The sequence below is a fragment of the Rissa tridactyla genome, chromosome 13 (assembly GCF_028500815.1).
Source record: "Rissa tridactyla isolate bRisTri1 chromosome 13, bRisTri1.patW.cur.20221130, whole genome shotgun sequence".
NCBI classification, from domain to species: domain Eukaryota; kingdom Metazoa; phylum Chordata; class Aves; order Charadriiformes; family Laridae; genus Rissa; species Rissa tridactyla.
The window spans coordinates 15,133,124-15,156,270 of NC_071478.1; the positions used below are offsets into that span (position 1 = coordinate 15,133,124).

The 23,147-nt window shown below is 50.6% G+C and overlaps 1 protein-coding gene across 9 annotated transcripts in view; it reads left to right on the plus strand.

Moving 5' to 3' along the window:
• NF2 (NF2, moesin-ezrin-radixin like (MERLIN) tumor suppressor) overlaps positions 1–23,147 on the plus strand; it is a 52,662-nt gene that overhangs the window by 11,713 nt on the left and 17,802 nt on the right. For 6 of the 9 annotated variants that reach the window (XM_054219436.1, XM_054219435.1, XM_054219434.1 and 3 more), the window contains exons 2-13: positions 534–659; positions 1,696–1,818; positions 4,130–4,213; positions 9,464–9,532; positions 10,338–10,420; positions 11,108–11,183; positions 11,463–11,597; positions 13,884–13,958; positions 15,866–15,979; positions 18,375–18,497; positions 18,874–19,091; positions 20,457–20,562. In XM_054219436.1, the coding sequence (XP_054075411.1) occupies positions 534–659; positions 1,696–1,818; positions 4,130–4,213; positions 9,464–9,532; positions 10,338–10,420; positions 11,108–11,183; positions 11,463–11,597; positions 13,884–13,958; positions 15,866–15,979; positions 18,375–18,497; positions 18,874–19,091; positions 20,457–20,562 (1,332 nt within the window). Of the gene's footprint in view, positions 1–533; positions 660–1,695; positions 1,819–4,129; positions 4,214–9,463; positions 9,533–10,337; positions 10,421–11,107; positions 11,184–11,462; positions 11,598–13,883; positions 13,959–15,829; positions 15,980–18,374; positions 18,498–18,873; positions 19,092–20,456; positions 20,563–23,147 lie in introns of those variants that run through there. The other 3 variants (XM_054219433.1, XM_054219432.1, XM_054219438.1) reach the window with 3 other exon arrangements.

Consider the following 23,147-nt stretch of genomic DNA (forward strand, 5'->3'; position numbering starts at 1 on the left):
ACCCACTTCGTACATAGATTGTTTCCTTTGTGATTTTCGGAAGCGCATTGTGCCCTTGTCTGTGAAACCCTGTGGATGATACCGGAGTTTGTGCAGGGCTTCCTGGGGCTGTAGGTAGAGACATTAAAGCCACTGAGGGGCAGTTAAGAGCGGTTTTTATTTCTTGCTGGAAGCAGGTTGCTCGTAGCAGCGCGTGGCTGAAAAGGAACCTCGAAAGGACCTTCAGGTCCTCCGTTGAACGTCGGTGGGTTGCCAGAGGAAGAAGCAGGGCGGCTTTATTTACATCGCTGTTTGCAGGGGCGGAAAAAAAATCGCATCTCAGTTTCCTAGTGAGGGAAGAGTCGCTGATCGGCAGATGAGATCAAATGGAAGGCTATAATGTATGCTTCGGTAGGATGTTTCCTTCTCTGTACCAGATGCCTTCTCCACACTCTCAAAGGCATCGTGCGTTGAAAAAAAGGAAGGATTCAGTCGAACGGAGATGAAGTTCTGAAATCCATCTTTATAACTGCTTCCTCTTTGCTCTCCTGCAGGTAAAGTGGAAGGGGAAGGACCTGTTCGATCTCGTGTGCAGGACACTAGGACTCCGAGAAACCTGGTTCTTCGGGCTTCAGTACACTATCAAGGATACGGTGGCTTGGCTCAAAATGGACAAGAAGGTTGGAACCAAATTCCCCTTGAGAGGTTGTGTGGAATGACAAAGGAGAACCTGCTTTTTTTTCCCCCTCTTTCTTTGCTTCCCCGAGGTTGCGTTATGTGTGGTATCAAAGTGAATTGGGTGAAGTGTATTTAAATCTCATCCCCACGGCATCTGTAAGTCATACGGGGAAGAGTTGGCAGGGATACCCCATCCCAGCTCCTTCTGAGCTGTCAGTCCTCAGGCCTTGCACACTGAATCCCCTCTTTTGGAGACAGCCGTACTGGGATGCTGGACATTGGGGTGACTGTAATGTAAATGAAACCTGAAAGTCTCTTTTCTGTGCCCCTGAATGGCAAAATTTAGCGGAAAAGTGAAGTTGCATCTTGGCTTCTGATGCACAAAGAGCTAGGGAGGAGGAAAACCAGAGGAATGAAGGGGAGATGGAGGTAAGGGAGGAAACGCTTCCCGAATATGGGAGCCTGCAGGCTGCTGAGGGGTGGGTTAGAGGAGTGATAGGTGTGGTTCTGTTTGCATCCAAAGGATGTTAGGCTAAAACCAGATGGTAATCGAGACTGGGAGGGGAGGGCTGGGTGTCTCGCGTGGCATGCCAAGGTTTTAAACTAGCATGAATCTGAACTGGACGGTGCCAGCACAACAGAAAGGTAGCACGGAACAACACTGAAATCCGAGAGGAGGTAGTGCAAGGGAAACGACGAGAAAGTCGGATGGTGGCGTAGCAGGATATAGCATCGCTCTGCGAGGTTCGGGAGAGGCAACATGTGTGCAGCAGATCAGGATCAACCTTCGCTGTCTCATTTCGCATGCTGTTTGTTTGGGCCTTGTTTGTTTTCTTGCATCGTTAGGAGTGTCAGAAATGTTTGTTTGTTTTCTTTTTTTAACTACGGTTGCTGAGCTACTTAGGTTGGTTCGTCAGTTCTAGATGTCTGAAGTGCTTGATGTGCTGATCTGAACAGAAGGGAGCTGCGTCTTGGTTCCAAGAGATGGAGCACTGAAGAAGCTGGAAAGAGTAGCTGAATGGCTCTTGTATCCTACAGGTTCTGGATCACGATGTTCCAACAGAGGAGCCCGTCACCTTTCACTTCCTGGCCAAATTTTATCCTGAGAACGCGGAGGAGGAGCTGGTGCAGGAAATCACACAGCACTTGTTCTTCCTGCAGGTAGGAGCCCTGTCAGTACACTGTTTTCCAGCCCGAGGGAGAAGGAGCCAGGATGAGCAGAAGTGCGAGAAGGTTCCAGGGTCAGAAAGTTGGTCAGCAGAGTGTGCCTCCTCATCGTTATGTTCCCACCTCTCCGAAGGGAGTTGTCTTCAACGACAAAAACTTCTTAAAATAGGTCAAAGCTGGTTTGTCTGGATGAAGCAGTCCCAGATGCCAGACTCGCAGACCTTGTAACCTGGCTGTCAGGAATGATTAGGTGATTTGTAATATTAGTGTGTGGTAGCTAAGGGTAATGAATCTGTCAGTTGTGGGCTTGAACGACACACGCAGCCTTGGCGTCCACCTGCCTCTCCGCAGGGTGTGGATATCAGTTGTGCTGAGGGATGGCAGTTGCCTTTGTACACGATAGCGTCGTTATGGGGAGCAGGGGAATTTCATCCTCAAGAACAGAACGCAGCCAACCTGTTTCGTGTTCGGGCTGTACAGCAATGTTCACCTCTTCGCCAAACAGCCTCCAAATAACTGGAGCAGAAGGAAATCCCAGAAGCACAGCTCTGTCAGACACTGATGGCAAAAGCAGAGGAGAAGGGGAAACCTAACGGTCTCACCTGCCCCAGTAACTCCTGTCCTTATGTTAAGCATTTGGAAACTGTGGTTGAATGCATCTTCAGGCTTTTTTCTTTTTTTTTTTTTTTTTTTTTTTATTTAAAGTACGCTACGCAACTTTGTGTCCTGAGAAATCAGCTCAGCTGATGTTGTTGTAGCAGCGCTGCGTGGCTGGGAAGGAAGAGCTTCTATCGCAGGAGCTCGCTTTCCGACAAGATCGATTTTCTGAAACTATGTCCTATAAAGGGTTGTGTCGGCTGTGGTTGCAGGGAGCGGAATAGTCCCGGTCAGACCCCTAGGTACTTATTGGGATGTTTCAGCTGCTCTGTGGCTGTTAATTTGAAGTTTTTAAAATAAATAAGTTCTAAAAATAAAATAAAAAAAACCAAAACACACTCATTCTTACGTTTGTTACACCAAAGTAGAGGCAACCTGCATTTGGATGCTCATGGAAATACCGCTGTGGACTGCAGCGTGCCCTGCCCTTTCAGATGGGCATCAAAGTGATCTCATCGGCTTCGCAGCGCTCCTCACTCTTCCAAAGTTCGTCTTTGGTCTTCAGAGCTAAAGGGCTTCTAAATGCAAAGTGTTGCTGCTAATTTCCAAGGTCTGTCTGTGCACTCGTGTCTCTGTAGGGCTATTTTTAAATGTCCGATTTGCCATGGGCTTTATCCTTGATGAGGAAAAACGCTGTTGGCATCTTTGAAAAGGAAAATCGGAGAGGAAAAGCAGTTAAAGCTGCATTTTATAAATGCAGACGGTGACTTTTCTACTAGGATTTCTGATGATGAGAGGAGCCTGGGCTCCTGTAATACGTTTGGGAAACGGGAGCACACATAAGCTGGCAGACTCTCCTGTTTTTATCTTAATGCAGGAGAATATCTTCTGTGATTATGTTGTAACCAACTTTGAGGACTCAAAGCATGTTCTAAATTCAAATTGATGTTACTGCATCTCTGTGACAATCCATTTAAGTCTCCCGGGAAATAGTATGCTTTTTTTTTTTTTTCTATCTTTATTCAGGCAAATTAAGTGTGCAGAAACCAAAAAAAAAAATCGAACATGACAGGTTTAATTTTTTAATGCACAGAAGCCAGCAAACGTGAAGCTGTGGCTTTTGGGAGCTGCAGGTCGGGTCTCCTGGGAGCGTGCCGCGGGGCTTTGCCCGCTGCTAAAAGCACTGCCGGGAAGGGGACCCGCGGCTCTCCCGGTGGGATCGGAGGGAATTAGCCTCCAGCGCGGGTGAGCACTGACTCATAATGAAGCCTGAATATCCCAGAGCAAAACCCTTTTGCGCTCAGAGACTGGGCTGCAAACTTTTGGTTTTAATTTAGTGCTGTGTATAGATGCCGTATCAATCCATAGCTTATGCCTTCACAGGTTTTATCCCCGTGTTTACAGGCAAGACTTTCCCCCCCCGCCTTGCCTTGCCTTTAGCCGTGGGGTACAGGTTCTGTCGTTTTCCACGTATAAATTTAGCTCTTCTCGCAAACCTGCCTGAAAAAGGTGGCCCGTGAAAGCCTGAGCCCTTCCCTTCTGAGCCACCAGAGACTTCCTGGGCCTGAATTGTAATTAGTGTTAGGAAAATTGTTAACTCTGTGGTTGACGGCTCGAGTTAAAACAAACTGCAACCATCTGCTGCGACAGTCGTGCTTTGCGCTGCTCCACTAAATGTGTGTTACGTGTCCTTTACCGCCATGTGCAGGTGAAGAAGCAGATTTTGGATGAGAAGATCTACTGTCCTCCTGAAGCTTCTGTCCTGCTGGCCTCTTACGCCGTCCAAGCCAAGGTAGGCACAGGGGGAGTCTCCAAGGGCCTGCTGACGTTGGTGATGGGTTGGCGTTGCTCCCGGGAAGCGAGGTGCTTTGCAATGGACCCGCATCCCGAGGAAGGGGCAGGCAGGGAAAGTTGTTAAAACTCAGGAAGCGAGGGGACTACACGAGCGCTGTTGCCTTCTCCGCATGGCTGGTTCCTGGCTGCCTTCAGACGTTGGACAGATTTTTCCTTGCTCTTTCCAGGACTCTTTAGCAAGAGCTCAGTTTATGGGCTGTGGTGCCTGCTCAAGTGTGGCTCAGTCCTGGAGCAGGTGAATTCCCCGAGCCCGTGCTTTTTTGGATCTCCTCCTTGCTCTTGCCGTTGTAGCCAGAGGCAAGCCAGCCATGGGACTTGCAGCTCTGCTGCTTCCCCAGAATACTTGTCATCATGATAAGTACTTTATTTTGAGTGCTGCAGCTTGCCACATGAAATGTTATTGCGGTGTTAAAGGGCTCTTCCTGGCTTCTCCTTTGATCTTGGGTGTTTGGTTTTCCTCGACAGAGGAAGAAGTCAACGGTCACTAAGTTCTCCTCGTTCCTCGGCTGAATTCTGCTCTGGACCCAGAGTCAGTGTGTTTTGTTGAGGATTTATTTCAGAGAACACTGTTTTCCAGTCTGGAGCATGCAGCCTTGGACAGCTTGCAGCAGCCCGCAGCAGAGGGACCCCTGGTGTAGAGGGAACAGGCCAAGGTTCAGAAGTGGGGATGTTCTTGCAGGAGGGGAAGTAACTTCTCCCTGTCTATGCACAAAATGTACTGCTTCTCAATTAAAAAGACTGATCTCCAGTTTATGCGTTTAAAGATAATGTCTTCAGAGAAGAAGGGGAGGGACGGGAGTCTGATCACAACCCAGCCACGTTCCTGGTGTAACCTTGTGGTCATACTCGGTTCGGCCTCTCTGGATGTGATTCAGGGAGGCGTTTTGGCTCGCAGGACCGCAGGCAGGTGGCCGTGCCCTGGCCCTTGCCTCGAGGAGCACGACTGTGTGATCTGAGAGGAGCTCCCTGGTCTGTGAGACCACCTTAGCTGGCAGGGGAGGGGATCGGGCTGTGTTGCCTGAAGTGAGGGCCTGATCCCGGCTGGTTGGAAACGGAGGCCGGTCCTCGGTGTTTCCCTGTGGCTTTTTCCGTGTTGCCGTATAATCTGCTTCATAACCCTTTAATCCATGCCTGGTTTGTCTGAATGCAGCCCCGGGTGACGTGCGGCGGTGTTCTTTGATGCTGAATGTCTGAATTTACTAGAAAAAGATGTTTTCTCCTCATAGTCAGAATATTGATGAAACCATGTTTTGTTCGAGAGACTCATCAGCCAGGGAAAGGCGAGTTGCTTTTAGAAATGTTTCTATTTGTCTGAAACATTCATCACTCTTTATTAGAGTGCATGAGTAAACACTTACTTGGCTTTTTCTTCGTTGACCTGCTGAGCTGAGGATACACAGGGGATGACTTTTCCGGTTGCCAAAGTGAATCAACCGTTGGGTAAATATTGAGCCCTGTTAACTCTTGGCCGTGACGGCTTCTGCTCGCGCCATCGGGAACAGGCTGTAGTTTGGTACAGGGCTGTTGTGCCGTCGTCCCCTTTCTCTTCTCACAGCGTGGCTGCCGACCTTGCGCTCAGTAGCACGTTTGACGTGCTCCACGCTCACTCGTCGCGAGGAGATCAGCTGGAGTCAGAGCAGTTTTCCTGACCTTTGCACGTCTTGGTTCTGCACAGAGATTGTGTGAAGGTGGAAGAGGGATGCCTTTTCTGAGCTTTGCTAATGTGCTAATCTGCGTCACAGAATCACAGGGGTTGGAAGGGCCCTCTGGAGATCACCCAGTCCAACCCCCTGCCAGAGCAGAGTCACCCACAGCAGGTGGCACAGGAACGTGTCCAGGCGGGTTTGGAATGTCTCCAGAGACGGAGACTCCACCACCTCTCTGGGCAGCCTGTGCCAGGGCTCTGCCACCCTCACAGCAAAGAAGTTCCTCCTCATGTTGAGATGGAACTTCCCATGGTCAAGTTTGTGCCCGTTACCCCTTGTCCTGTCCCTGGGCACCACTGAGAAGAGCCTGGCCCCATCCTCCTGACACCCACCCTGGAAGTATTTATAAGCGTTGATAAGATCCCCTCCTCAGTCGTCTTTTTTCCAGACTAAGAAGACCCAAATCCCTCAGCCTTTCTTCACAAGAGAGATGTTCCAGTCCCCTCAGCATCTTGGTGGCCCTTTGCTGTCCCCTCTCCAGCAGTTCCCTGTCCTTCTGGAACCGGGGAGCCCAGAACTGGACCCAGCACTCCAGGTGTGGCCTCCCCAGGGCAGAGCAGAGGGGGTGGATGACCTCCCTCCACCTGCTGGCCACGCTCTTCTTGGTTGATGCCCCCCAGGATGCCATTGGCCTTCTTGACCACCAGGGCCCATTGCTGGCTCATGGGCATCCTGTTGTCCCCCAGGACTCCCAGGTTTCTTCCCACAGAGCTGCTCTCCAGCAGGTCACCCCCACCCTGTCCTGGTGCGGGGGGTTATTCCTCCCCGGGTGCAGCACCCTCCACTTGCCCTTGTTGAATTTCATAAGGTTCCTCTCCGCCCAACTCTCTCAGGCATCGCTTTTCCTTGCTGCCCCTCCAGGCTGGATTTCCCCTTCTGCTTATATTTCTTTTTTTCAGCAAAGGAGAAAGCTGAAAGCACATCTTTGGTACGGAACTGGGAAGAAAGATGTTGCAGGTCATCTCCTTCCAGTTAAATAGGGTAATGATGTCCTCTCTGGACAAGAAAGCAGCCACTGAGCACAGTAATTTCACTAATAACGTGCTGATTTGCTTGATTAGGGGCATAATAGCCTGACATAGCGATGTGTTTGTAGCCATTTGATTGACAGCCAGGTTGGTTTGTGCTGTTGTTGCACACCTACCTGCAATAACAAAGTACGCGGGTGGGTCATAAAAATAAAAGGTTATTTATTTCTAAATGGTTGTGTTCGTTTGGGGAATTACCGTGTGTTTTCCCCTCTAGCCCTGCATTCGAACCGCCCACGCTGCTTTCAGACGGTGGAGGCGGTTGAAGTTTTTAAATAGCCGGGAGAGACGTGGAATCTACTGAAAAAAATACGTCCCGGCAGAAAATGGTAACGTCCGGGAGGTTCTGCCATTTCTTGCCCCTTAAATGCAGGTGGCTGCCGTGCTGCAGCCCTCTTGGCGCTTCAAATCTTGTAGCGCTATCAAAGGGCTCTTCTGCTTTTGGGTTTGGTTTTTTTTTTTCCACCAAACCAAAAATATTTGGTGTAAATAGTTTGAAGCTGAACATCCCTGTCTTCATCCGGGAGGTAAAAGCAACTTCCACGTGCCACCGTGAATATTCATCACATAGTTCAGTTAACAGGAGCTGAAATTCCGTGACAGTTTTGAAGTAATGATTTAATCGAAAAGGTCTTTAAAAGTGTGTTTGCCGAATCATTTGAGCCAACACATACTGCAGTTCTTAAGCCATGTGTTGATTTTTGACTTGTGAATAATTAATGTTCTCATCCAGGCTCCCTCCCGGTACAAATATTCCTTGGGGACGCGGCAATATTTTTCACCACGTGAAAATCACATAATCCATACTTAGTCTTGGATCGCCACGGTAGATCACAACAAAAAATAATCACGCTAATCCTATTTGCTATTGTTTTCATCACCTAAAAATGATTTATTTTCTGCCTCTCCAAGGTTATTGGAGTTGTTTCCTTTGCCGGTGACACGTTTTTATTGCTGTTCCCTTTTGATGTGGGTTCAAGGGACGTGTACCTGCAATGCGCTGCTTTCTGAGGAGCTCCGAGCATCTCTAGACCTTGGAAGACAGACAATTGCCGCTGCTCAGCACCCTCCTGAATGAAATCCCTGGCGGTTTTGTTGTATTAATTGAAGTCTGAGTCAGTGTTGATTGTTGCACGCTTCCTTCGCATCTGCATTGGCTCCGGATCAATATTTGCGTCTTTAATCCCTGCTTGTCGTCTACATGAAACGTCGCTCGCCGGGCTGCGGAGAGGATGTATGTGTAGGCTTTTGATGCTGCTGAGCTCTGGTTTCAGCGTACGATGTGATGGCTCTGTCAGTAAAAGGAGGCTGAGATGGAAAGCTTCCCGACTTAACTACGTGACCACCCTGCGCGTCTTGGTCTGGCTTTAAAAACCGTCACCGTTTTGTACTTTCTGAGCTGAGGTCCTTCAAAAAGCAGGGAGGGAAGGGCCGTCTCCCTTGCAAAGGGAGTGACTTGAGCAAACGTGTCTCGTGTAATCGGGTAATGTCACTGCAGAGTCCTGTTTGCCAGGTGAATGAAAATCGCAGCATTTCACGTACGTGCCTCACAGCCGTCGGCCTCTTCTCTTGAAGTTGCTGGGTTATTTGAGGTGCCGTTTTCTGCTGGTTTCCTGCCCTCTTGAGCCGTACAGGAGGTAAATTTCATTTTCGCATGCACTGCAGGGGTGCTCGGCTTTTCAATCCGTTAATAAGCGGTTTTATTTCTCAGTCACTTTATATGCCGCTCAAAAAGAAGTAAATCTAAACAAATACCAGTAATTACTGGATGCACTTAACAAATCTGAATTGGATTCCACAGCCCAGTTGAGCAACAGACCCTGCAGCAGAAAAACCGACACCTGCCCAAGAGGAGTCTGTTGAACTCCTGTAATTTTTTTTTTTTATATTTGTTTATTAGGGTGGTGAGCAGCCACGGAGAAACCGCCATCTGCCTCCCCCGAACTACTGGTATCGATCAGTCTTTGGGGACAGGGCTTTGTCCGTATCTTGACTCCTTGTCTCGCTACTGCTGGGAGGGCAAGGACCTCTCAGCTATAGAGTGAGTCTTTCCTTGCATCGGAGGAAATGCTTTCTGGCTGCGAGAATTAGAGTAGAATAGAATAGTTCAGTTGGAAGGGACTTACAACGATCATCTAGCCCAGCCGGTGGACAGATGGTGGGATGTCAACGGATGGTGGGACGTCAACTGATGGTGGATGTCACCTGATGGTGGGAAGTTTTGTTCTGCTGCATGTGTAGGAGGAGGTTCTTAGTTTCTATTAGCAATCAAATGATAAAGAAAATACGGTTATTCCATTTACTGAGCAGCATACGTTGCCTGCTCTAACAGGTTGTGATGTGAAGGGTGTAAGCGGTCTGTACGTGCCGCTTCCCCATGGGATGGATGTCTAAGGCTGAAACTTGCCAGTGTTATTAACGTGGGGTGGGCACAATATTTGTGTTTCTTTCCAGTACGGCGATTACGATCCCAACGTCCACAAGCGAGGTTTCTTGGCGCAAGAGGAGCTGCTTCCAAAGCGGGTAAGGAGCTCAGCCGAGCACAGGAGAAGATTTCCTTCAAGCCTGGTGGTCTTTTGTGTAACTGAGCCCTTTGCAACGAGGGTCTGCGTGGCGGGGTGCCAGCGGGGTGCACCCTGCCTGGCTTTCCTTGGGCGTCCTTACCAAGGCAAACAACCCAAAAAGATGTATTGAGGGAGGAGAATTCAATCTCTTTCTGACATACTTTAATAAAAAACGAAGGAAATGTTTTTTTCTTTTCATGGTTTCGTCCTGCCTGTGTAGAATCATAGAATCTCCCAGGTTGGAAGAGACCTTTAAGATCATCGAGTCCAACCACCAACCTGACACTGACAGACCCACCACTGACCCATGTCCCTCAGCGCCATGTCTGCCCGGCTTTTAAATCCCTCCAGGGATGGCAACTCCACCACTTCCCAGGGCAGCCTGTTCCAATGTTTGATCACCCTTTTGGTGTAGAAATTGTTCCTGTTTTCCTTCCTAAACCTCCCCTGGTGCGACTTGAGGCCGTTGCTTGAGGCCGGTCCTGTCGCTTTTTACTTGGGAGAAGTGACCGGCACCCAGCTGCCTGGGGATGGCCTGGGGACAGCTTGCCTGTGCTGCGTACTTGGGAGGGTTGAGGGAGTGCTGAGCTATCGCAGGGCATGGGGTTGAGCATCCCCTGCTGAAGTTTGCCTGTCTTGATGTGGGACCTGGGACTGGGGAGGAGTGGCTTGGGGGTGGGGGTGTTTCTGGCTTGCTTGCTGGCTAAGGAGACTGTGGCAAGAGCGACAGTGTGACCTGGTCTCTGTCTCCTCACGTATCTCAGGTAATAAACCTGTACCAGATGACTCCGGAGATGTGGGAGGAAAGGATAACAGCCTGGTACGCAGAGCACCGAGGCAGAGCGAGGTGAGCGCGTGCTGGAGTGGTAAGTTGGGGTCAGTCCCCTCGCCTGAAGAGTCACCAGGGTTTGGGGAGCTTGGGCAGGTGACGGATGAGCTGTGCTGACAGCAAGGTTAATCCAGCACGCCTCTGGAGCAGATTCATGAAGGCAGAGGGCTTTCTTTGCTCTAAATAAGCCCTGCTGTCCTCTGGTCGCTGGAGAATTTAGGACTGATGCTCAGTATCCTGCAAAGGGGCAGGGAGGCAGGCAGCCCTGCCCGCCCAAGGGAGCCAGGGTGCCTTTGGGGCCAGGAAGAGAAGTGGGGCTTCAGACTGAGGAGGTATATCGCTGCCTCGGGCGGTAAAATGCTCCTTCTGGGGGATAAGCTTAAAGTCAGATGGATGTGAAACAGGGGCCTCCCAGCCAGGGATTTCTTATATATGCTTAAGGGATTGGGAGAGGGACAAAGCAAGGCTTGCAGTGCTGCATCTCACTGGGCAGGCATCAGCGGCCATTAAGATGCCAGCAAGCTGCGGAGTGGGATTTGCTGTTGGACTTTATTGATCCTGCCGGCAAAGAGCAGCTTGACCTGTGCGATAGAGACAGTCCAGGCTTTAGAGCCTTGTGTGTGCTTAGGATTGGAAAGAGCAGCCATCCCCCTCTCTCTGATCCTACCAAACATCGTAACACTGTCCTTTTCTTTTGTCTGACAGAGATGAAGCTGAAATGGAGTATTTGAAGATAGCCCAGGACTTGGAGATGTACGGAGTGAACTATTTTGCGATTAGGGTGAGTGTTACATTGTGGGTCATGGTTTTTCTTGCCGGCGTAGCTCTTGTGTAAGTCTTCATCTTGTGTGTTGGCGTGAGATTTGGGTGAGTGGAGCTTGGAGAGCCGGCAGACCTGGGAGAGGGCTGCGGCGCCTTGGTGGGAGTCCCTGGGAGGCAGAAGCTCTTTTAACTGCTGGTGGGTCGCTGCTCGGGACTGGTTGATGAAGCTAACAACGGTTCATCTCACACCCTCCGAGGGGAATAAAAGGGTTTTCTGCTCTTTCCTTTCCTCCTGTAGAATAAAAAAGGCACCGAACTACTCCTTGGAGTTGACGCCTTGGGTCTTCACATTTATGACCCAGACAACAGGTTGACCCCTAAAATCTCTTTCCCGTGGAACGAGATCCGGAATATCTCATACAGCGATAAAGAGGTATGGATATGTCTCCCCTCTTCCCTGAGAGCAGTGAGAACACAATTGCGATTTAAAGTGACTTCCCTTAGCTTCTCTGTCTGCTCTGCTTAGCTAAGGGCAGCTCAGCTTCTCCGATTGAAACCTTAATTCCAAGCCTTCCTGAAACCTTCCAGGAGTGGGCGTACAAGAGGTCAACTGGGAGCTATTCTCCCATTTGGTTTTAGAGTACGGTCAAACCCTCTATGCGATTTTTTTTCCAAAAAACCAAAATGGCTGGTGATGTGCTCAGCCCAGATATCAAAGTTCAGAAGTTGAGGTCTCTCCTGTATATATTAGAGTATATATTACTGTGGATATGTACTGGCTTATGAAATCCAGTGAGATGTATTCCTGGCGAGAAGGGCTCTTGCCTCTTGCCATATCATTACATCATCTTGAGTTTTCAGGCTGCTGGGCTTGGCATAACCGCTGGAATCTTTTTAGGAAGTTAAGTAATTTAAGGCCGCTATTGGATAGGTATTGATTAAATCCAGAGCATAAATATGAATCTTCCGAATCGTTGGCCACCAAACCTAGTTGCGAATAGCAGGGAAATTGGCTGCACAGGGGAAGCTGAGCTGCTCAGTTTTCAGCCTGTGAGAGATGCTCAAAGAAAACCAGCTGCCTCCATCGTAAGGGGGAAAATGAACTTCTTAATTAAAAATTGTTTTCTAATCCAAACATGATATTGATCAGGCTAAAAGCTAAAGGTTTCTCATCAGCTGCGTTTATTGAGTGTCTTGTGAAGTTTTATAAGTAGTAAGGCCGTGCTGGAATTCCCTTCGCTTATTTTCCTCCTTAAAAATAAAAAGCTTCACAACTCTGCAGAACAGCCCGGCACTTAGTGACTTTTGACGGCGTTCCTGCCCGTGACGATTGAGTGCAGTGGAAGCTGTCTGCTCAGGCTTTGCCTCAGAAATCTGGGGACTGAAGCCTCCCTAACCAGGCCTTGACACAAGACTGTAATAGAGCTTCCTCTTGGGGGAAAGAACTGCCGCCTTCCATCGGGTCAGTCATCTGTGTAATAAGATGACCACGAGTAGACCTGATGTGATAGTAAACAGGCTTAACAGCTGGGTATGACAGCTACGCCCGCATGACAGAGGGGTTTAATGCGTCCTAACAATGACTGGCTGTTTACGTGGCAATGAAATTCCTCTCCTGGCATATTTCTGCTGTTGCTTTCAAAGACTGGTGTGGATTCTGCTGGAGCCCGAGTCCGGGCATATTCACGCACGTCTGCCTGTGTGAAAGTCTTAAAAGATTGGCTCTTAAACTGACAAAACGAAACACTGCCAGGGCAAGTTCGGCTGAGCCCTTTTCAGGCAGTGCAATGTATTGACAAATAGCCCTGCTTTAATGGACGCAGGCTGCCTGCTTGAGCGCCGACTCTTCAGCTGGTTATCTCTGTAGCCTGTGGGGGAGTGATGGAATATATGCATGCCTTCCAAAAAATGGGGTGTTGTGGAGCACTCCATCTCTTCAAGTACCCTTTTGGTTAGTTCAGAGTCTTCCGTCTGTCTTCTGTGTTACCCAGACCCTCGCGTCTGGCGATGCCACCTAGATCCTCTTGAGAGACCTGCTGTGGGAGAGCTCTTTGAGGAGGGTAAACCCAGGCCATGGTTAGAGCTGTTCGGTGGGCACAGAGAGTCTAAATAAAAGTTAGAGCAAGGGAATAATACTTTGAGTTGCAGAGCAGTCTTGTGACATGGCTGGCTTCTGGAGAAGAAAGTGCCTGGAGAATCCCTTTGGGGACCCCGTGTGAGTGGAGGTGTCAACGGGAAGGACAGCAGCTCCTGTTTCTGTGTTCCTAATGCGACCCTCCTGCCCATCCATGAGCTGAGCTGGTTCTTCCTCCCGTCAGAAGCGTCATGAGTTTCTGCTGTACCTTCTCCCTTCTCTACAGCTGCCAGGAGAGCAGCATCTCGCCTTTCCTCAGGAGGTGCCGAGCTGTCTCTGCCCTCTGCAAGGTGCTCGGCAAAGGACAGGGGCTGTCGGGCGTCGCAGTCTGTAGGTGGACGGCACTCTCATCGCTTCTGCGTGGCACTGGCATTTTTCTCACCGGAGGAACAGTTGTCTCCTTGGTTGCTTTTGATACTATTTCTCTGGCTTGGCTAAAAGCCACGGGGACAGCTCTCAGCCTTGTTTGTCTGACACTGCTGACCTCCTCTGAGCCAAAGCTTTCAGTAAGACTTTTATAGCTGCGTTTTTATTAAATGCACCGCTCTCTGATAACTCTCCCCCTCTTTATTTTTTCCTTTTCAGTTTACGATTAAGCCATTGGACAAAAAGATTGATGTTTTTAAATTCAATTCATCAAAGCTGCGTGTGAATAAGCTGGTAAGTCTACAGACAGAGTAATTTTTATTGCCTGCAGCAGTAGTTTCTGCCGGCAGTACGAGACAATGTTCTTTTGAGGCTTTTCCTTCGAGCAGTCGGAGGGAGCGTGCTGGCCTGTAGATGTGCTTTGGTGTAGCACTTACTACTCGGTCATAGCCTCTAGAAGAGAAGGGGGGTGATCAAGTCAAGCTCCTTCACAGAACCTCTCCCCCCCCCCTCCTGTTTTTGTGCTCCCTTTCTGAGCTGGGGTTACATCTGACCTGCATGGTGGAAGCGCTTAGTAAGTAAAACTTTCTTGTCACCCCTGTCTTTGCTCCAGATCTCCGTTCTTCTCCTGCGGACCCATTCTGCCTTGTGACGTAGGTCTCCCTGTTTCGGGACACATTGTTATCAGTCGTAGTCCTGGCTTTTTCCTAGGCTGATCCTCGCTGAGGACAATCTCTCCGTACAGGGATGAGAAGAGTTGGGGGTGTTCAACCAGGAGAGAGGGCTCTGGGGAGACCTTCGAGCCCCTTCCAGTCCCTAAAGGGGCTCCAGGAAAGCTGGGGAGGGACTCTGGATCAGGGAGGGGAGCCACAGGACGAGGAGGAACGGTTTTACACTGGAAGAGGGGAGATTGAGATGAGATGTGAGGAAGCAATTCTTTGCTGTGAGGGGGGTGAGCCCCTGGCCCAGGTTGCCCAGAGAAGCTGTGGCTGCCCCATCCCTGGAGGGGTTCAAGACCAGGCTGGATGAGGCTCTGAGCAGCCTGGTCTGGTGGGAGGTGTCCCTGCCCAGGGCAGGGGGCTTGGAATGAGATGACCTTTAAGGTCCCTTCCAACCCAAACCATTCTGTGATTCTGTGAAGGGGGCTGTGTTGACCTGTTCTGTTCAGCATCTGTGTTGGAGACCAGCCTTAGCGAGTGTTCTGGATTTGGTATCCGGAGGAGCTTTGATCCAGATTCTGTAGTAGCTGTGCACCGTGTTAAGTCACATGAGAGACTCACAGAAAGCAGAGGGGGGTATTTTTTCCATTCTTATAAGAGAGGGAGGGGAACTTTGCTGTCCTGGGTACAGGGTGTCCTGTACTTCATGTGCCGCTTCCTAACAAAGGCCTCATTCATGGCACTCATCAGGTTCTTAGTGCTGTAGCTCCTCTGACTCCAGAGAAGTCCTTTATGACTTGTGATATAGAAGACAGGTGTGTGAATCAGTCCTTTGGAAAAGAATACGAGTTTAGAAACCTGCTTTTATTGCTGAAAAAAGGTTTCACTCTCCTGTGTACCCACCCCTTTGCTAACCCTCCTCTAGTATTGCCACCTTCCTTGTCTGCCTCCTTGAGTACCAGAGGAAACCACATTGGTGCTCAAAACCCTTCAGCAAAGGTATCTGAAGGTGTCCAAGGAAGTTTTTGATAAGGCTTCTATTTGTGTGTAGTCTTGTCCAAGATGGAAAGAGGTTTTCCTTCTTTTTGTTTTTTTTTTTTTTTAATCTCAATGCTTTAAACGTGCAGTTGGGAGAAGGTGCAAGTTCATTTTGAACCTAAAGAAAGGGGACAGTGAGAACCAGGGAACCAGCTGGAGCTGTAGAAGTCTTTGTGTTGTTATTTGGCCTAATGCCTTTTGGGGGCTGGTATAAAACTTGCCAGAACCGTGCTGTGCTGGCTGCACAGAAAACAGAAAATTGGTTTGTGGAAAGAGCTGCACCAGCCGGGGAGCTGGCGTTTGGTACAGGACTCGGCTCTGCCTTGGTTCCCTGCCCCTCATATGGGCACGAGAGCTCATAGGCTTTGAGATCAGTGGGTGGAAGTGCTTACAAGCACCAAACCAAAGCTGTTCTAGTGTTTTTGTGTGTCAAGAATACAAACTACCTCATCATCATCATGTGTACAGCTGTTTCTCTCCACTCTTCACCCTTGACTGGAATAGATTCTTCAGCTGTGCATCGGAAACCACGACCTCTTCATGAGGAGGAGAAAGGCAGACTCGTTGGAGGTCCAGCAGATGAAAGCGCAGGCCAGGGAGGAGAAAGCCAGGAAGCAGGTGAGAGACATCTTGTATAACTAGACCGCGAGCCAAAATCAGAAATGCAAATGAACTTGGGAAGGAACAGTCTCCCGAATGACATCAAGCACACGGAGCAGCTTTGAGGGAAGGTCCAGCTGAACATTTCTTTTTAGTAGCCCGCTTCACCTTGCCAGTCGTTCTCAACTTGGCGCTGTAGGTTGATGGCAGCTTGGCAGCCGAGTCCAGCCCCCACGCAGGGACAAAATGGGGAGGACAGGAGGGAAGAGCTGATCTGGGTGTCCTGCAGGTGTGAGTGCATCTGCCTTGGTTTATGCCTGGGCTCCGTAGCTGGAAAGACGTAGTACGTTGGGGTAGTTGCTTGTAATTAAAGCAGGGGCTGTGAGGGGGAGCTGCGCTTCGCCGTAGTTCTTCGCCTCATTTTCTAATTACATGGTGATGGAATGCACGCCGACATTTTGGGGTGTGCAGCCTGCATGCTAATTCGGTGCTGGCCTCCTTTATCTGCCGCAGGTCAGCCCAGGCAGCGAAAACGGCTCTTTGGAGGCAGCAGCGTGTAGCCGATGAGCATATATCAGCAAATTGGATTGTATGAATCATTGTTTTCTGCTCGTAGACCTTTTCTACTCACTGAAACCCACACAGCTAATCTGAGTACTGATGCTTAGAATATAAACGTCGCTTTCTCGATAAAGCCTCTAGAAGAACCCAAAGCAGTCACCTGCACCCAGGAGGGTCTTACGCTCAAGGGACTGCTGAGTTAATGGATTTGAGCATGTTCACAGGGGTGCCTGCGTGGTGCTGGACTTGGCGTTGAGGTGCTCCGCTGATGTGGAGATGTGAGGTGGCTTGTTTTGTAGGCATCTCCTGAAGCAGTTCTCCTTCCTGTAGCTTGTGGGGTGGCAGGAGAGGACAGGACGTGAGTCACTATGAGGGTAACCAGGCCAGCTCCTCTGGGGAAGGGGGGCGTCTTGCTTCCCATGGAAATTCCTCTGGTCAGTAAGGAGTTGGCGTTAGTGGAGCAAAAGGTCCTCCTTGGAAGAGAAGTGTGGTGTCCAAGCGGTGGTGGCTCCAGGGACAGGTTTTACAGTCTTGTGAGTTCTTGATGCATTTGAATAATGCCGGCAAGACCTGAGATCCTGTGCTAGTTGGGCTGCTGGGAGAGGTGAGGGCACTGGGAGCCAGCAGGAGCTTATCGCTCCCGTGAACTCTCCAATCCAGAGCTCTTGTGCTCTGTGGGAAAGGTCAGGCTTTTGCTGGGGTTGGCTGCCCTCTCCCAAGCTGGCCACCGTGCTGCCTCGCCTGCTCTCCCCTCCCTCCCCAAGATCCACCGTTGTTAACTGGTTCTAGATAATCCTTTTATATCGGGAATTCTTGTTAATGGAAGGCCTGAGTGGGATGCAGATTGTAATGATAATTAATGAGGGGAACCTTTAATAGAAGGAAGCAGAGCCGTTAGAGCAGTGGGCGTCCCGCTTTCACAACACAGTTGGTGTCCAAGGAGCAGAGAGATGTGCCTTGTCGCACTCACTTCCCTTATTAAACCCAGCAGGTGGCCTGTGCGATGCTGCGAGTCCGCGCCGCAGTGTGCAGATTTATAACACACCCATCTCTGTCATACTGGAATGCTTAAACTAGGTGTGTTAATTAGCCCGATGGCTCCCTTTGGGCGCTTGGCTAGCGGAGAGGCAGTTGTTGGGCACACTCTGTCTGCACAACGCTCTCGGCGTCTTCTGGGAAGAGGTGGCAGATTCTGATGGGGTGTCTCAGCGCGGCTGGGATGTTCCCCTCCTGGAGAAGCGTTGCTGTTTCCTGCAGACCGAGCTGGAGGGAGAGAGTTTATTGTACCTAGGGATTGATAGAGGTGGTTGAACTCTTTGTGGCCTCCCCTGTAAATGAGTGGAAGTGAAGGTCCCAGCGTGCTGGGTGAGATGTCTGATCAAAAGTAGCAGCTATCGACATCCTTCAAACTCCTGCCTTGCGGTGTGGCTATATTTGATGTTTTGAAGATGCCCTCGGACTGCCCTTAAGCCCGGTCTTGCTGTCTGTTCAACTTGCTGTAAGAACTAGAGTTCTAGGCATAGCTGGAGCTCTTGGGACCCTACCCTGCCCATGAGTCAGCATAAGAGGGTGCTGTCTGGGGACGTAATCACCTGCAAACAGCTTGTGTGTCAGTGCTGTGGGTAGCAGCCTAATCAGGGCATAGGCGATTGTCTCAGGAATGTCACTTTTCAAGGGAGCAGGGTGCCTCAGGTCACCCCTGTTCAGTGAAGTTCCCCATGCTGATAAGCGGAGAGGAGACAGCAGCGCAGTCCTCTGCTCTAACCCCCACGTAGTGACCCTTTCTCATCCTCTGGAAAGCTGTTCTAACGGGTGTTATTTCTCCTCGCTTTCCCCAATACCTTTTTCCTAGATGGAACGGCAGCGTTTGGCCCGAGAGAAGCAGATGAGAGAAGAGGCTGAGAGGACAAGGGACGAGCTGGAGAGAAGGTTGATGCAATTAAAGGAAGAGGCAACGATGGCCAACGAGGCTCTGGTAAGTCTCCGGGAGGTTGTTTCACGAGGCACTGCAGCTGTTCCTCACTGTTTCTATTGCTGAAGCATTTTAGAAGGCACACTGTGACTGTCCTATGGCTATTCTCAAACTGCTGCTGGTGGACGGTGATCAGGAGGCTGGATGGAGCTGATTTCATCCTGCTGTGGGAGGAGCACAAAGGAGGACGATTTGGGACAGAGCCTGGGCACATCCAGGGCTTGGCTGCAGAATGCTGCGGGCTTTCATGGGAGGGAGGGACTCTATGGGCCATGGCGGCCCTGCGGAGCGAGCAGCTCGGGATCCCGCTCCAGGGGTTGTAAGCACATTTGGGGAGACATTCAGTGCGCTTAATGGCTTAATGTGCCTTAATTCTCAGATGAGGTCTGAAGAGACAGCAGACTTGCTGGCTGAGAAGGCTCAGATCACGGAGGAGGAGGCCAAGCTCCTGGCTCAGAAAGCAGCTGAGGCTGAACAGGAGATGCAGCGAATCAAAGCCACGGCCATCCGGACGGAGGAGGAGAAACGGCTGATGGAACAGAAGGTGCTAGAGGCAGAGATGTTGGCACTGAAAATGGCGGAGGAGTCGGAGAGGAGGTCAGAGGGTACAACCTTGCAGCTGCCTCTGCTTTGCTTTCCAACCCCCTTCTGACATAGCTGAAAGAGCAGCTCACGCCTTGAGTTAGTCCATCTGGCGGTTTGCAGCGAGCCTGTGACCTGCCACGCGCGGACAACAGCAAAGGGCCCTAAGGCTCAGCTGGTTTCTCTCTTCATCTCGCTGTTTGCCACAACTGGGCTGTCCCCGGGTAGGAAATGGTGCTGGTAGAGCAGTGATGGACCTGGTCTTCCCCTGGATTGGAGCTGGAGGCCCTTCTCTGGTCTTCTTTGGGAGAGATACGGTGGTGAGAGCGGCAGGGCAAGGGGCTGTCAGCTAGCAGGGGAGAAAGTACCGTGGTCCTTGGCACTCTGCCTTCACGCCTCTCGTGCCCTGACGGCAGCAGCAGAAGCCAGCTCTACTTTTGGGTGATTTCTGTAAACACCCACCGCGTTCCCCAAAGTATTTGACAACATGAATAACACTTTTTTCTTCCGTATGGTAGATCTACATTCCCTATTCTCTCTTTATTCCTCTATTTACCTCGCAGTTGTTGAGCTCTCCTTACCGGTCGTGAGGTCTCTGTTTCAGGTTAGTCTTGAGGTCTCCTTAGCTCCTGGAGTCCTCACTTCTGGTTAAAACTCCCGTTTCCGTTCTCTTGATACCAGAGCCCAGGTCCCATGGTGCATTTGGTAGTGAGCAAGTAAAAGATCCTCCTTGTTTCCTTCTGATTGATTACGCCTTTCCATGTGAGAGCTTGCTTGGTGTCAGCCCTTCTGCTTGGATGAAAGCTGCCCTTGTTCATCTCTTCTTGCCTTGGTCTCTGTCTTGTGAAGTCTCCACTCAATTTTCAATCCAGCAGAGAAAGTGTCCTTCCCTCCTTTGGCTTTGTCCTTGTGGGGGGCCCTTGAGCCTCAAGGGTAAATACTAGTTCTAGAATTGCTGGGCCCTGTGAGCCCGCAAAGCTGTGCAATCTTGGGTGCTTTTTCCTTTTTGAATGTAGTAAATAATCGCTAGTAGAGGCTTCCTTGTCATAAAACTGCCTCTCCTGCTGTCTGAAGTTTTGAAGTTGTTCTCCCCGTCCTGATGTCTTAGGCACGCTTCTCCAGCCCTTAGCCTTGCTCACCCGTGCTTACGCAGAGCCTGGGGCAGAACTGCCCTTCCATGGCGTGGAATTGTGTGTTAATCAAAACGTCCCACGTGTCCGAGGTTCTGGCATTTCCCTTGCTCAAATGATTTCTTAGTTTAGGTCTTGTTGCGGGACAAATCTCAACCTATTCTGCACCTACACTGTAACCCTGCTTCTCCATCTTCTCGTTCCTCTCAACATCGACCTGATATTTGCCATTTGCTGTTTTAATTTGTAGGGCGAAGGAGGCTGATCAGCTCAAGCAAGACCTTCAGGAGGCTCGCGAGTCGGAGCGGAGAGCAAAGCAGAAGCTTTTGGAGATCACCAGCAAGTCGTCCTACACAGTAAGTGCGATCTGTATGGTAGTCCCCAGTTCCCAGCCCATAAATGCGCCGCCCTCTGGAGCCTGGAGGAGTCTCGTATCTCCATCCCATCAGTGGAGGGGTATGAGCTGGTCAGAAACCCGTAGCAGTGCTTACCGTTTTCATCCCCATACCTCATCCCGCAGACCATCACTTCGCTGTTGGTTTCCCCCACTCCGGCACTTACCCTGCCTCATGCAACGAGAGGAAGGCAGCTGCTGGTGAAATTAAAGGCAGCAAATTTTAAACCAATTTAACAACCGTGTCAGAACCCTGCTTTGCTGGCACCTGTGGAGTGTACCAGCTCAGCAGTAACCTTTAAATAGGGTTAAATACTTCTGAAACGGAGGATGTCCTTATTCTTGTTAGGTGGGATAAACATTGTTCAGAACCTGTCATTTCATTCTTTGGGCATAAACTGGACACTGTGCCTCTGTGTGCTGGAAAAAAACTTCCTTGAAGGGAGATTATTCCATAATTGCCCATTAAGAGGATTTCACACCTTCCTCTGAAGCATCTGGTCCCGGTTGCTGCCGGGGACTGAAATGCCAGACTAAATGACCATCGCTCCCATCCGTCTGGCAGTTCCTTTCCTCCGCATCTCGAATTGTGCTGCGGGGCCTGCAAAACCCATCAAGTGCTCCCTTCCCCGCAGCTCACACCTGCCTCGGCTGGCGGTTCGGCTCCTCGTTGGCCTGAGGGGTGAAGGGGAAAGAGCTCGACAGCTTCGGGAACAGACTCAACAGACGAACTGTACGTGGGAGTTACCAACCCGCCTAGTACTGAGGTTTTAATTTGTACCTGCGGGCTCCTTCCCCGCTCCTCTGCAAACTTTTGAGGAGCAGGTTGAAGTAGGGCTTGAGATGAAGTCGCTTTTCATCCCCATTCTCTGGAGTTCCCTGCAAAAACGTTCAGAAGCTTTTAAAAATGGCAGCGATGGAAAATAGTTAGATGTTCTTAGCGATGGGACACTCAGTCAAGTGCTAGCTACCTCGGTGCTTGATGAAGCTCCTTATTTTACAAGTGCCTGGGATTCTGGGGTGGAGTGTCCTCATTGAAGCTCTGCCGCATGGCTACATCAGCCCAGCATTGATGTTTGGGCAGCTCTTCCGCATCCGTGTTCCCTCGTGTTGCTGTGTCCATCCCTGGTCAAACAGGCAGAACCCTTCTAGCGAATTTACGCCCTTCTGCGTAAATCCCCATGCCTGCGCTGGTGAGCAGGCGCAGGGCTGTGTTCCTGCCTGCCGAGTTAAAGCCTCATTAGCGGGAATGTTGTAGGGTTGCACGGCGCTGGGCTCCACCCCTCCAGCTGCATCTGCCTGGAGGCAATCCACGCAGAACTGCCGTGTCTAGACACATGGCGCTGCCTCCTCTCCCTTCCCTAAAGAGCCTTGGTCTTCCTGACACAGCCGCCGGTGCCAGGAGGGAAGGGGACGTGCTTTTTTCCTCCCCAGTTAGGTGGCAGGGTCCCCTCGTGCAGCTGCCGCTCCTCCTGCCCCTCCACGGCTGTTGTTTTCCAGGGTCAGGAGGTGGCAAGTGTGACTGTTGTGCCCTTATCCAGGTGACAACACCTTGCTGGGCTCTTCCATCCCCTGTAACGCCTGCCCCACTTCTCCCTTCCCCTGTGGGCTCCCTCGTGGCTCTGCCACCTGCATGTTTGGGGTGAGATGTGCCGAGATCCCGTTCTTGTGCACCATCCTGAAGAGCTGGACGGGGGCGAGCCTGCCTCCCCTGCTGGCACCGGGGGGGACCCAGTGGCAAGCGCAGCCCCAGGGAGGGAGCCCAGGGCAGCCTGAGGGATGAAGCTGTTCCGAAAGCTGCTGTTGGGAGGCTCATGTCCCTCGGCTGAATGGCAGCTCTGCCAAACGGTGCAGGATCCCAGCTCCTCTCTTCCTTAATGAGGGTGTATCGCTGAGCTTGTTCTTTTCTGTGGTCCCAGGGCTTGCGCTGTGTTGTCTGTCCCCTGGCACTGAGAGCCGGGGAGGACTTCTCTCTAGGGGAACAAGAGCAGGAGAGGAAGGGGGGAGCGGATGGATATAGAATCATATAATCATTTAGGTTGGAAAAGACCCTTAAGATCATCAAGTCCAACCATTAACTTAACTCTGTGTTGCAGAAAAGGCAAGAAACGGTTAAATATCTTTATATTTTTTTTAAACTTTCCAGTCTCCAATCCTGGTTCTTTAAAGCTTGTTTTGGTGTCTTTTTAGTCCTTGAAGCCCAGGCTGATTTTGTGATATGACTGGTAGGTGCTACATGAAAAATAAGACGTGGATCTGAGCCTCGGGCCGTCGGGACTGGGAGAGCAATTCATCCTTTACTGACTTGGTGGCGGCTCTTTGCCTCCTTCATTGCCCTTCAGGTACCACTCGTGGCACAACTAAAGGCAGTCAGCTCTTCTCTGATCCTCTTGAAGTAGGAAGTGACTGTCTGGGGCTCGCCCAGATTCTTGAGCGAAGCAAAGGCAGTGGCAGCAACAGGAGGAGCGATCCCCGCGGGGGAGGCCTCAGGACATGGCTTGCTCTGTGCTGCCTCCGTATCGCCTGTCTCGCTTGCTCTGTGCTCCA